The sequence below is a fragment of the Oratosquilla oratoria genome, chromosome 44 (genome assembly GCF_046742065.1).
Source record: "Oratosquilla oratoria isolate Oo_2021 chromosome 44, ASM4674206v1, whole genome shotgun sequence".
Classification (NCBI taxonomy): Eukaryota; Metazoa; Arthropoda; class Malacostraca; order Stomatopoda; family Squillidae; genus Oratosquilla; species Oratosquilla oratoria.
Window position 1 is genome coordinate 16,483,229 of NC_134820.1, and position 15,000 is coordinate 16,498,228.

The 15,000-nt window shown below is 36.0% G+C and overlaps 1 protein-coding gene across 1 annotated transcript in view; it reads left to right on the forward strand.

Annotated features, from left to right (window-relative positions):
- Positions 1 to 15,000, forward strand: part of LOC143022315 (corticotropin-releasing factor receptor 2-like) — an 89,499-nt gene that overhangs the window by 1,569 nt on the left and 72,930 nt on the right. The window contains exons 2-6 of the mRNA XM_076180463.1: positions 6,335 to 6,461; positions 6,693 to 6,851; positions 6,959 to 7,125; positions 11,391 to 11,504; positions 14,033 to 14,158. Of these exons, the coding sequence (XP_076036578.1) occupies positions 6,335 to 6,461; positions 6,693 to 6,851; positions 6,959 to 7,125; positions 11,391 to 11,504; positions 14,033 to 14,158 (693 nt within the window). The remainder of the gene's footprint in view (positions 1 to 6,334; positions 6,462 to 6,692; positions 6,852 to 6,958; positions 7,126 to 11,390; positions 11,505 to 14,032; positions 14,159 to 15,000) is intronic.

The following is a 15,000-nucleotide window of genomic DNA, read 5'->3' on the forward strand; positions in this document are numbered from 1 at the left end:
TTTTTCTTTCTTTCCTCCTCCTCCTTCTTCTTCTTTTCCTCCTCCTTTTTCTTCTCTTCCTTCTTTTTCTTTTCTTCCTTTTTCTTTTTCTTTTCCTCCGTCTTCTTCTTTTCCTCCTCCTTCTTCTTTTCCTCCTCCTTCTTCTTTTCCTCCTTCTTCTTCTTTTCCTCCTTCTTCTTTTCCTCCTTCTTCTTTTCCTCCTTCTTCTTTTCCTCCTTCTTCTTCTTTTCCTCCTTCTTCTTCTTTTCCTCCTTCTTCTTCTTTTCCTCCTTCTTCTTCTTTTCCTCCTTCTTCTTCTTCTTTTTCTCCTCATTCTTCTTCTTTTCCTCCTTCTTTTTCTTTTCTTACTCTTTCTTTTCTTTTTCCTCCTCCTTCTTCTTTTCCTCCACATTCTTCTTCTTTTCCTGCTCCTTCTTCTTCTTTTCCTCCTCCTCCTCCTTCTTTTCCTCCTTCTTCTTTTCCTCCTCCTTCTCTTTCTTATTTTCCTTCTTATTCATTTCCTTCTTTTCCTTCTTCTTCTTTTCCTCCTTCTTCTTCTTTTCCTCCTTCTTCTTCTTTTCCTCCTTCTTCTTCTTCTTTTCCTCTTTATTCTTCTTCTTTTCCTCCTTCTTTTCTTCCTCTTTCTTTTCCTTTTCCTCCTCCTTCTTCTTTTCCTCCACATTCTTCTTCTTTTCCTGCTCCTTCTTCTTCTTTTCCTCCTCCTCCTTCTTTTCCTCCTTCTTCTTCTTTTACCCTCCTCCTTCTTTTTTTCTTCTCCTTCTTCTTTTCCTCCTCCTTCTCCTTCTTTTTCTCCTCCTTCTTCTTCTCTACCTCCTCCTTCTTATTCTTTTCTTCCTCATTCTTCTTCTCCTTCTCATTCTTCGTCTTTTCCTCCTCCTCCTTCTTTTCGTTCTCTTTCTTAATCTTTCCTCCTCTTCCCTCTTTTTCTCCTTCTTCTTTTACCCCTCCTCCTTTTTCTTTTCCTCCTCCTTCTTCTTCTTTTCTTCCTCCTCCCTCTTTTTTCTCTCCTCCTCTTTCTTCTCCTCCTTCTTCTTTTCCTCCTCCTTCTTCTCTTCTTCCTTTTCCTTCTTCTTTTCCTCCTCCTCCTTCTTCTTTTCTCACTCCTTATTCTTCTTTTCCTCCTCCTCTTTCTACCTCTTCTTCTTCTTCTTTTTCTTCTTCTTCTTCTTCTTGCTGTTCCTCTTATTTTCCTTTTTCTTATTCTTCTTTCTGTTTCTTCTTCTCCTTCATCCTCTTCTTTCTTCTCCTTTTCCTCCTCCTCCTCCTTATTCTTCTTCTTCTTCTTCCTGTTCTTTTTCTTTTTCATCTTCTTCTTTCTATTTCTTCTTCTCCTTTATCTTCTTCTTTCTTCTTCTTTTCCTCCCCCTTCTTCTTCTTCTTCTTCTTCTTCTTCTTCTTCGAGCTGTTACTCCCGTCATATGTGAATGAAACCTCGAATCAGGGGACGGTGGTCTTCCATGTCCGTCGCTTCTGACCGATTGGAATCAAGTTTCCAGTATTTCCCTCGACCCGTTGCAGGAAGACCGCTAATTGGTGGAGAAACCAGAACTAGCAGGGTCACGTGGCCATGAGATGGCCCATCCTCAAAAAAAAAAAAAAAAAAAAAAAAAATAGAATACAAGTTAATAAATTAGATTAGGTAAAATCAAATTAAGGTAAATTAGATTAGATTATTTAACTGCATTGAAGCAATATGTCACAGTAGGCGAAACCTATTGAAAAATAATCGTGCCGAGTTGTGTTGGTAGGCCTGGTATCACAGAGTTGCCAGTTACGGTATTTTGAAGTGAGAGAGACTGCCACGTGTCGGAGTAATAAGAAATAGATAAAGAAATTCTAATTAGAATTTCTTTTATTTCTTTTCTGGAAGGACGAAAAGGCCCAGGTGTGTCGCCAGATTTTTGAGTGTTTCTCTTGAAAAAAGGGAAATATGATTGACTCCTCTGCACCCAATCACAATGGAGGTCCCCTCATGTGCCGTCTCTCTCAAAATTCATATTTGTGTGTGTGTGTGTGTGTGTGTGTGTGTGTGTGTGTGTGTGTGTGTGTGTGTGTGTGTGTGTGTGTGTGTGTGTGTGTGTGTGTGTGTGTGCGTGTATGTGTCCGTATGTATGTGTGTGTGCGCGCATGTATGTGTGTGTGTTTGTGTGTGTATGTGTGTGTGTGTGTGTGTGTGTGTACATGTGCGTGAATGTTCTAACATATGCGAGGTAATTTTATAGAAAAGAAATAACGTAGCATCAATGTATTTGTTGGATAGTAGTGTTAGGTTATCTGTTATACATGTTAGATTTTAGTATTAGTTTATAAACATGCGATCTGTGGTTGGGTTAAAGTATAGAATCGCCAAAGATGGACATCAGCAAAAGTTGTTGTTTTTTCTTTTTTGTAACTTCAAAGGCAAAAAATAAATGAAAATCAAAATTGCCACATATCAGGCACACACACACACACACACACACACACACACACACACACACACACACACACACACACACACACACACACACACACACACACACACACACACACACACACGACTCGATGGCGCGGTGGTAGCGTTCGCGGCCGCCACTACAGCGGTCCGGGTTCGAATCCCGTCCAGGGCTGAAATAATTTTAGTATCGCTGCGCTGCGAGTCGTTACTCCAACTCACGTGGACTGGTAGTTAGGTGTGTGTGTGCTATAAGGTCACACACACGGGAGGGAAATAACTGTCGATCACGAATCTAACACGTGATCCAAGACCATGGTGAATCACACACACACAAGGAGAATGTATGTCATATATTAAACAATACAACTCGTCAAAGAACGTACATGATGAATTCAATTTCCTGGGAAATTGCATATGATGTTGGGCTGACTTCGAGTGTTGTGTAGATACGGTTCGAAAAGTGATATATGAATGAAAGGAAACCAGTGGAAAGAGAATTAACTTGGAAATTTCACTATATTGCGATGTCGATGAGTGAAAAGAAAAGTGCGAAAGAAAGGGCCAATAAGGTAGGGCCGAGAAGAATGGTTTGAGTCCTCGGCGTACCACGTTTCAATTTCTGCATGTGCCTCCACGGTTCTTCCGATGTTGATGATTTAGAATATATATATATATATATATATATATATATATATATATATATATATATATATAAGGGTGTGTGTGTGTGTGTGTGTGTGTGTGTGTGTGTGTGTGTGTGTGTGTGTGTGTGAGAGAGAGAGAGAGAGAGAGAGAGAGAGAGAAGCAGAGAGAAAAACACACAAAAAGAACGAGAGTTTATTCTTTAACTAATTTACAAAGGATTACAAAGGCGAAGCATGCCGACAGGAGACCTTTTGATCCATATCTAGGTCGGATGCGAAAAAAAAATCATAATGATGATAAATAGATAAATGAATGAATAAGAAAAATAATAATGTAAATAATAGATAAAGTGCATAAATGAATGTATAGATATAGTTAAATTATAAACAAACAGGTAAATAGTAAATAATAATAAATTTACATATAACTAATAATAAATGAGAATCAAGCAAATAATAATAAACAGATAAATGATAATAAAACAAATAAACAAATAATATAAAATATATGATAATCATTACAGCTTCTTGCTTAGGTGTTTATCTAAATGATTCTTAAAGCTTCGAACTGAACTACATTGCACTGTCTCTGCAGGAAGTTTATTCCATTCATTAACTACACGGTTGGCGAAGTTGTTTCTACCCATTTCCAAATTAAATCTATTTCCGGACAGTCTGAGACTATTATTACTTGTCTGATTCTCACTTAGTGTGAAAATTTTGTCACTATTGATGTTGTCAATTCCCTTTAGAATCTTAAAGACCTGTATTAAGTCACCTCTGAGTCTACGCTTTTTTAGGGAAGACAGATTCATATGTTTTAGTCGATTTTCGTATGATTTATTTTTATTATTTGGAATAAGTTTTGTAGCTCGCCGTTGTACTTTTTCCAATCTGTCAATGTCATTAATGAGATTCCATGACCATACGGAGACAGCATATTCCAATTCTGGACGAACTAACTATGGTGCTTCTTCCTTCTGAAGAAGTACCATAGTGCGAAACTAGTTAAAGAATAAACTCTCGTTCTATTTATGTGTTTTCCCCTCTGCCTCTCTCACAACCTGTCAAGATGTCGTTATATATATATATATATATTTATATGTATATATATATATATATATATATATATATATATGTACATATATATATGTTTATATACATATATACATACATATATATGTGTATATAGATATATATATATATATATATATATATATAGATATATATATATATATACATATATATATATATATAAAATCACGAAGAACCCACAGTCGGAAGAAAAGGAAACTTAGAAGAAAGTATATAGCCCTGAAGAGGGCTATAGCTATTAGCCGAAATATAGAAGTTATATTTTCCTTTTATTCCGACTGTGGGTTCTTTGTGATTATTATTTACAAATAGGCTACTACATTTTGTCCAAGTTATATATATGTATGTATATATATATATATATATATATATATATATATATATATATATATATATATATATATATATGTATATATAATTGAACTGAAAAGAACTAAATTAGGTCAAAGACACGACCGAACAATAAAAAGATACTAATTATATATAACAAAAGAACAGAGGCAATGAACAACTTTTACGAAAAGGACAATATGAAAGGTCATGTAACCGGTTCAGAGAAAAATGGAAGGGGAGAAATTACTGTAGTAATGGACTCTATTTTACCACTGCTTTCTGTTAAACAATGGAGAAGAGACCTCCAATGCAGAAGAGTTAGAATGGCCATAGATCTATCCAGCCATATCAAAGGAACAAAGAAACAGTGAATACGTGTACGAAAACTTAGGTACAGAAAGCTATACTTAGAAAAATAATATATATATATATATATATATATATATATATATATATATATATATATATATATATATATATATATATATATATATATATTTCAATCACAATGGACTTTAATTCTAAGCCATCAGCATCGGAAGAACCGTGGAGGCACATGCAGAAATTGAAATGTGGTACGCCCGAGGACTCGAATCAACGCCTGCGAGCACGTGACCAGTGTCGTATTGACTTAGACCAATAAACCAACAAGAGAGACATAAGTTGAGCGTAACTTTTCTTATAAGAAAAGTTGCGCTCAACTTATATCTCTCTTGAATGTATATTGGTCTAAGTCAATACGGCACTGGTTACGTGCTCGCAGGCGTTGGTTCGAGTCCTCAGGCGTATCACATTTCAATTTCTGTATGTGTTTCCACGGTTCTTCCGATGGTGATGGCTTAGAATTAAAGTGCATTGTGGTTGATGAAAATGTATCTCTAGTCGCTGGGACCCATTCAGTGTTGTGTATATATATATATGTATATATATAATATATATATATATGTGTGTGTGTGCGTGTGTGTGTGTGTGTGTGTGTGTGTGTGTGTGTAAAAGAATAAAGAACCACACGTCTTACATGCAAACACTAACAGATAATTAGACAAAGAAGGTAAATGGCAATACATAATTAAGAACAGTTGGAAAGACATATAAAATGGAAATTTTTCATGGGTACTAAGTGACAAATTATATGCAATATTCACCCGTGCATGTGCGCGCTCGCGCACAGAGAGAGAAAGAGAGAGAGAGGGGGGCGGGGTGGAGAAGTGGGTAGCACAGGTGTCTGAGTGGATGACGAATCAATCCGACTTCGCAGTAGCTTGATGCCACGCGTCGAAGAAGTGCCCCGACGTAGATTGGTCACGTGGGAGGTTCGGATCTACCAAATGGTTGATTGGGTGATTGACTAGGTTGTGATTGGCGATGTGGGGAGGTGGGAGAGTGAGGGAGGTGGGGAAGGGTTTTTCGGAAATTGGTCTTCGGATGGGGAGACTGAATAGGAAGGAGTATTGAATGAAAGACGAAGGGTGTGTGAGGTGAAAGCTGATTTACTCTTCTCTTGACAACAGTTCAAGGAGGTCGATGTGGGTCTCTAACAGTTTGTTTGGTTAACCTCCTCGTAACCTTATTTCCTCTGTACTCCCATGACCTTTGGTACCTACTGTACTCCTTTTCGTTACTCCTCCTTGACGCCCAGTGAGTCTTGAGGAGCTCCTAATGGGTTTTGTAGTTTCTGGTCTGTCAGTTTTGTTCTGTTGATGGGCTGGCCTTGGACAAAGGCAGAGAAAGGGAAGCTTCAATTTATTTCGGTCGGGCGATTTTCTTTGTCGATGAACAGTACGTTCACGGCAATCTGAAACACAGGAATTGAATTCTTTTACAGCGAATTCCGGGCCCGACTTCGGATACTTGGGACTCGTCTTCGGGTACTTCGGGCTCAACTTCGGGTACTTGGGATTCGACTTCGGGTACTTGGGACTCGACTTCGGGTACTTGGGACTCGACTTCGGGTACTTCGGACTTGGCTTCGAATACTTTAGACATTACTAAGTTTACTTAGGACTAGAGTTAGGATACTTCGGACTCAACTTCGGGTACTTGGGACTCGACTTTGGGTACTTGGAACTCGACTACGGGTACTTGGGACTCGAATTCGGGTACTTGGGACTCGACTTCGGGTAGTTCGGTCTTGATTTCGGGTACTTCGGACTGGACTTCAGATACTAGGGACTCGACTAAAGATACTTCGGACTCGACTTTGGGTACTTTGTACTTGATTTCGGGTACTTGGGACTCAACTCTGGATTCGACCTCGGGTACTTGGGACTCGACTTTGGATACTTCGGGCTCGACTTCGGGTACTTCGGACTCGACCTCGGGTACTTTGGACTCGACTTCAGGTACTTCAGACTTTATTTCGGTACTTGGGACTCGACTTCGGGTACTGGGACTCGACTTCGGGTACTGGGACTCGACTTTGATTAGGTTACTTGGGACTCAAATACAGGTACTTGGGACTCGACTTTGAGTACTTGGGACTCGACTTCGGGCACTTGGGACTCGACTTCGGGTACTTGGGACTCGACTTCGGGTACTTGGGACTCGACTTCGGGTACTTGGGACTCGACTTCGGGTACTTGGGACTCGACTTCGGGTACTTAGAATCCTTTTTCAGTACACTTCGGATGACATCATATTTTCCTCCGCAGTATTCTGCGGTCGCTGTTGTCCTTACATTCTACGAGCCGAGATGATATGATTTTCTTAGATATGTCAAAGAAGGTTAGGTGAGGCCAGTTAGGTTAGGCCTGATTAATGCATTCCTTCCTAAGTCGGGGAAAGGACCATAAAGAAAAGAATTCAATACTTGCATCTAATATCACATGCTTCTTGTTCCAAACCCGTCATGCATTTAACACATTGCCCATTTCCAATCGCTCAGTAATACAACGATAATACAAGCCATACAAAAGTATTGATCAGTGATGGACATGGGAGGGAATCATCTCCCGGTTACTCATCTTCAGAACCCATCGGCAACCCTCCCTCTTCATCTGCAGGTGCGACATTTAGGGCCGGTACCTGATCTCCGGAGTGAACATTATCTTTGTCAAGTTCGACTACGTTGTCCCTCCATCTGAGTCAATGACATAGAAAGAGAATTACGTTGATACAACAGAGACATCAGTCCAAAGGCTCATCTCAGAGGGATCTGTGGACGACTTTGAAGATCGTTAGTGGCTGCTATGGGGTTGCGGGTTTTCAGTTATTGAGAATCATGGCAGTAATTTATACCATGTTATTTACTGAGTCAGCCAGAAGGGGCGTGGATTGTGTCCAACTACCATTATATATATATATATATATATATATATTATATATATATATATATATATATATATATATATATATGTATATATATATGTATATATATATATATATATATATATATATATATATATATATATATATATATATACATGAGTATAAGGTCAGGAAGGTAACCGGGAAAGGTTGTGATGCTCTATTGTCGACTTGACCCATTCGCGGCAGCAAACGTTTGGGCCACTACCTTTTTCACAATATGTATGTACAAACTGGACAGTTTTATTGTGAAAAAGGTAGTGGCCCAAACGTCCGCTGCCGCTGACGGGTCAGGTCGACAATAGAGCCTCACAACCTTTCCCGGTTACCTTCTTGACCTTATACTCTGTGTATATATTCTTGTGTCCTTTTTCATTTCTATGTACCCTGAGATTGTCTGAATAGACGAAAGCGCTTGGTCATCAGGTTATCTTTTTCCTTGGTGTTTTTTTTCGCATATATATATATTTATATATATATATATATATATATATATATTTATATATATATATATATATATATATACATATATATGTATATATATATATATATATGTATATATATATATGTATATATATATATATATATATATATAAATATAATCACAACTAACACCTCAGTCGGACGAAAGAAAGTGTTGAGTAAACGAAACTATATATTTCGGCTGCTAACTGCAATCCTCTTCAGCTAAAGAGGATTGCAGTTAGCAATCGAAATATATAGTTTCGTTCACTCAACTCTTTTTTTCGTCCGACTGTGGTGTTAGTTGTGATTTATTAATTGTGTTATTACATTTCTCACTAGTGATATATATATATATATATATATATATATATATATATATATATATATATATATATATATATATATATATATATATATATATATGTAATACACTAATATATTTCAAATTATGAAATAAATAGCTCAGAGAATAATTTTCTAGTTTCTAATTATTTCACGTAATATCTAAAATTTTTCAATCATGATTAAAACAACGATTAATCTTCCTCCTCTTCCACCCCTTCCCCACCTACCATATCTACGTCCCTTCCCTTGGCTACCTCATTTTCTTCCTATACCTCCTCTCCCTCCTCTTCCTCTTATTCTTCACCTTTATTGTCTTCATTCTCTTCCTCCTCATCCGTATCCACTCTTTATTTTCCTCTTTCCCGCCTATTTTTTCCATTGTTTTTTTTTTTTTCCAAATTTTCTCATCATGGTTCTCCTCTGCGTGGATCGACCGACGACAGATGTCGCGTCGATCGACGACAGATGGCAAGGCGCATCATCGGATGATTCACATCGGAGCGAACAACCTCAGGAATGTTGCTGATGATCTAACTCCTGAAAGAGCTCAACTTCGTCCTTTGAGTCCCAGGGGATGGTACAAATCCCTCGAGTTCGAATATCGCCGAAAGGAACTTTGAAAATGAGGGGATCTGGTGAAAGGGAGATGCTAGGTTGAAGAAGTTGGGGAGGGGGGAATAGGCAACCGGTAAAAGGAGATGAGAAAGAAAAAATTATAGTATGTTTGTGTGTGTCAGTGTATGTATATAGACTGTGTTAATCACGATAGCATTTTGACGCTGATTTTCTTACTGAGATCTTCAAATTTTTCTCAAAGTAGATCTCATTTCAGGGGGGTGGGCAAATACAAGCCTTCCATAGTAAGAAAATTAATCAGTGTCAAAATGCTGTCGTGTTTAACACAGTGTGTATTAGAGAGAATCTGCGCCCTAAATATACAATATTTATATATATATATGTATATATATATATATATATATATATATATATATATATATATATATATATATATATGTGTGTATATTGTTATGCCCCTGAATCTCCTACTGATAACTTACGGGCTCCGAGAGACATAACATAGAGAATTTCAAAGTGAGAGGATTTGAGCCTAAAAGATAACTAATTTCTGTAGTAATTACAGAGGATTACAAACGAGGAGCATCCAGACAGGAGACCTTTTGGTCCTTAATTTGGTCGGATGCTAAAAAATTATAAAAATGATGAATAAATAAATAAAAATTATAATATGAATAATGATAAATAAGATAAGTAAATAAACATGTGAAGTTAAATAATAAATAAACAGATAATTGGTAAATAATAAAAAATGGACAGATAGATAATAATGAATAATAATTAGATAAATAATGATAAACAAACAGACAAATAATAAGCAAATAAACAAATAATATAAGAAATGGCAGGTATTACAGCAACTAGGTGTTTATCTAAACGGATGAAGTTTCAAATTTAACTACATTACGTTGCCTCCGCAGGAAGTTTATTCCATTCTTTAACTACACGGTTGGCGAAGTTGTTTCTACCCACTTCCAAATTAAATCTATTTCCTGACAGTTTGAGACCATTATTTCTTGTCGGATTCTCATTCATTGTGAAAATTTTGTCACTTTTGATGTTGTCAATTCCCTTTAGAATCTTAGAGACCTGTATCAAGTCACCTCTGAGTCTACGCTTTTTTATGGAAAATAATTTCATGTTTTAGTCGATTTTTGTATGATTCATTTTTGATATTTGGAATCAGTTTTGTGGCCCGCCGTTGTACTTTTTCCAATATGTCAATGTCTTTAATGAGATTCGGTGACCATACGGAAACAGCATATTCCAATTGTGGACGAACTAACGATTTACATAGATTGTTAATGAGAGATGGATCTTTAAAATCAAAAGATCGCGCAATCAGTCCTAGACTCTTATTTGCTTTCTCAGAGGTTGAAATACACTGCTTATATGATTTGAGATCGTTACTGATAATAATGCCGAGATCCTTTTCACTATCCACTTTTGTTAACGAATTTCTAAATAACTTGTAATCGTACTTACTGTTATTTTTATCCATGTGCATAAACTTGCATTTACTTGTGTTAAATTCCATTAGACACTTTTCAGATCGTTGCTATATTTCATCTAAATCTTCTTGAATATCTAAATGATTTAAGTGATTATTTGCCATTCCGCACAATTTTGTATCATCAGCAAATTTGGAGACAATAGATTTCAGTCCGTGATCTATATCATTTATATATGTTATGAATAGAAGTGGCCCAAGAACGGAACTCTGAGGAACTCCACTGGTAACATTTTTCCATCTAGAAGTTTTGTCATTTAAAACAACTCTCTGTTTTCGATCATTTAACCAATTATTAGTCCAGCTTAATAGGCTACCACTTATTCCATATGAAGCTAATTTGCATTTGTCTGTTCCTCCAAGTCTCTTATTTAAAAGTCCATCAATATTTCAAGAATTTGTTGGAAAGAGAAAGCTGATATATTTTAAAGTTTTAATTATAAGGAAATATTTAAGATTAATCAATATAAACTAAATAAGAGATGATTTTGAAGAAAGCCGGAGAAATGTAGACACGATGAAAATCAGGTTGAGTTGTACATGAATACTATGACATTTGACAGTACAAGAAATATATACAATCAATGATTCAACATATATACAAAATATAGAGTATACATCGTTCCCCAACTGCACTGGCTCAACTCTGTTACACGCAACTATTAACATTAACCATAAGGGAAGGGTACCCCAAACAACCTCACCTGTGCCCGTCTTCAAGCAGAACTCACCGCTCAAGCAACCTCCTCCCCGACAACACAGTCTGCTACCACAAACCGTGAGGTATCCACAAGTGGGTTTACAATTAGAATTATTTCACAAACAATGGGTACTTATCTTACATTTAACATAATCTATCCTTGAGCCAGTGCATTTGAGACATTGATCGTTCCAAGCGCAGACGACGCTGCTTTCGATTGAAACCACGCAACAATGGGATTACATAGAAAATGCACTCCATAACAATATGAATGCATATATATACACAGTGTGTGTGTATAAGTATATGATACACATACACACACCCACACACAGACACAGACACCCACACACACACACACACACATATATATATATATATATATATATATATATATATGTATGTATTTGTACATGCATATGTATATGTATATGTATATGTATATGTATATGTATATGTAATCTCCCGTATCCCGAATAATTCCAATATCAGAAATGCTCTAGTAAACAATTCTTTCCATTTGGACTGATACATGCTTGAAATAGTCAAAATGATCAATAATGAGAGACAGTTGCATTGCATGATCGGCTTTCTGTGCGTTTATCGGATTACGTGAGCGATTTGGGCAGGCAGAGTCATTACACACGGTTTAGTTTTTGTTTGTTTTTGTTTTGTTTGTTTTTGATCGTCCTGCAACGCAATATGCAAAACACTATTTAAAAAAAACTCCTTTTCTGTCGTCTATACGTTTGAACAGTGTAAACGAAAGCAATAATCCAGTTGAATTTTAGAAGAGGGAGTTTGACTCACTTGTACCAAAAGTCGGAGTATTCGAAGAGCCATGACAAATAGCCGTACAAAACTAAAAGGCAATTACGTTGCATTCAATGGACATCTCCAGCTGAGTGATCTTTCCCTCAGGTGAGTGATATTTCTGGAATGAGATGAGTAGTTTTGCAGCTAAACAGTTAGCTTTGTTAGCTCGTCGATTTGTGAAAACTTGCTTTCAAGTCGACCTTCCTTATGTCAACAAGAGCGATCCTATTGGCTCGAATACTTCCGTCCTTTATCAAATTACTTCTCCAATCTCTCTGTGATCGCATATTTCTCTATACAACTTTCCTGTCATTAATATAAATAAAAGTAAAAGAAAAATCTTGCTTCACGAGAAACTAATTGATTTGTCGTTTGACGTATCTTGTTTCATCGCGTTATTAATCTCAGTTTCTGTCCCGTTTTCTTCTAAGCTTTATTTCAATTAATTGTGCTATTATATTTCTTAGCTTTATTATATTTTGGTTGCTGCAACTGAGAAATATTGTTTTTTGTCTTTTTTTCTAAGCTTTATTTAAATTCCTAGTTAATTGTCATTAACTGTGTTATTACATTTCTAAACTTTATTATATTTTCTAGTCGGTTTTCATTCACTGTATCATTATATTTCTAAAATGTATTTTATTTTTCTAATTGAATTTAATTCCTCTTTGATAGGTATACATTGCAATGCAACGTGGGACATTTTGTAGTCGGTTTTCATTCATTGTATCATCATATTTCTAAACTTTATTTCATTTTTCTAATTGAATTTAATTCCTCTTTGATAGGTATACATTGCAATGCAACGTGGGACATTTTGTAGTCGGTTTTCATTCATTGTATCATCATATTTCTAAACTTTATTTCATTTTTCTAATTACATTTAATTCCTCTTTGATAGGTATACATTGCAATGTAACGTAGGACATTTTGTAGTCAGTTTTCATTCATTGTATTATCATATTTCTAAACTTTATTTCATTTTTCTAATTACATTTAATTCCTCTTTGATAGGTATACATTGCAATGTAACGTAGGACATTTTGTAGTCAGTTTTCATTCATTGTATCATCATATTTCTAAACTTTATTTTATTTTTCTAATTGAATTTAATTCCTCTTTGATAGGTATACATTGCAATGCGACGTGGGACATTTTCTAGTCGATTTTCATTCATTGTATCATCATATTTCTAAGCTTTATCTTATTTTTCTAATTGAATTTAATTCCTCTTTGATAGGTATACATTGCAATGCGACGTGGGACATTTTCTAGTCGGTTTTCATTTATTGTATCATCATATTTCTAAACTTTATTTCATTTTTCTAATTGAATTTAATTCCTCTTTGATAGGTATACATTGCAATGCAACGTGGGACATTTTGTAGTCGGTTTTCATTCATTGTATCATCATATTTCTAAACTTTATTTCATTTTTCTAATTACATTTAATTCCTCTTTGATAGGTATACATTGCAATGTAACGTAGGACATTTTGTAGTCAGTTTTCATTCATTGTATCATCATATTTCTAAACTTTATTTTATTTTTCTAATTGAATTTAATTCCTCTTTGATAGGTATACATTGCAATGCGACGTGGGACATTTTCTAGTCGATTTTCATTCATTGTATCATCATATTCCTAAGCTTTATTTCATTTTTCTAATTAGATTTAATTCCTCTTTGATAGGTATACATTGCAAAACAACATGGGACATTTTGTAGTCAGTTTTCATTCATTGTATCATCATATTTCTAAACTTTATTTTATTTTTCTAATTGAATTTAATTCCTCTTTGATAGGTATACATTGCAATGCGACGTGGGACAGCCTATACTGCTGGCCATCAACCCCGGCTGGACAAAGAGTTCAAGAGAAATGCTCAACAGTCTTCAGTGACATTCCATCCCTCGTGGACCACCCAAAAGGTTTGTTTATTGTACCTAAAGGTGGCGGCACACTAAGCATTTCTCAATAGCATGCTACTTGCTTTTGCTATTAAGTTTGAGTAGTAACGACTTAGGTTACGATTTTTTTTTTCTTTCAAAATGTCAAATTACTCTTGCGTTATATAGTGAGAAGTTGGATGACGAACTAAGACAAGTTAAACCTAAAATATGAATGTTAGACATTTTGTTGAAAAGTTCTTGTGGGAGTCTACTATTTCAGCGGCTTTGACCCATCGTTGTTCGCTCATATTTCCGAAATAATCATTCACATCAGCATGGTATATTAGCACAGCCTAATTCACACCCTGCCCTAATTTTTGACGTTTTAGTGCATTCACAAGTGTATTTGATTACGGTGTTTACTCTTGATATTAAGTGTGTCGTAGCCGACACCCGTGAAGTAAATCGAACAAGTGAAGTTGGGATACACGAGGTAGTTTGTGATGACGTCACGACTTCACCTGTTCGATTTACTTCACGGGTGTCGGCTACGACACACTTAATATCAAGAGTAAACGCCGTAATTAAATACACTTGTGAATGCACTATAACGTCAAAAATTAGGGCAGGGTGTGAATTAGGCTGTGCTAATATATCATACTGATGTGAATGGTTATTTCGGAAATATGAGCGAAAAACGATGGGTCAAAGCCGCTGAAATACTTAGTAGAATACAGTAGCCGAAGTCCTTTTCACTCAAACGAAGAAGCGAAAGCAAGTAGCACGACAGGCTAGTGTCCCGCATCCTTAATTTGCGTCGGATTGCGTCGTAATACACGTCTCAATGCATTCGATTAATAATTAATCACCGGATTTGTGTC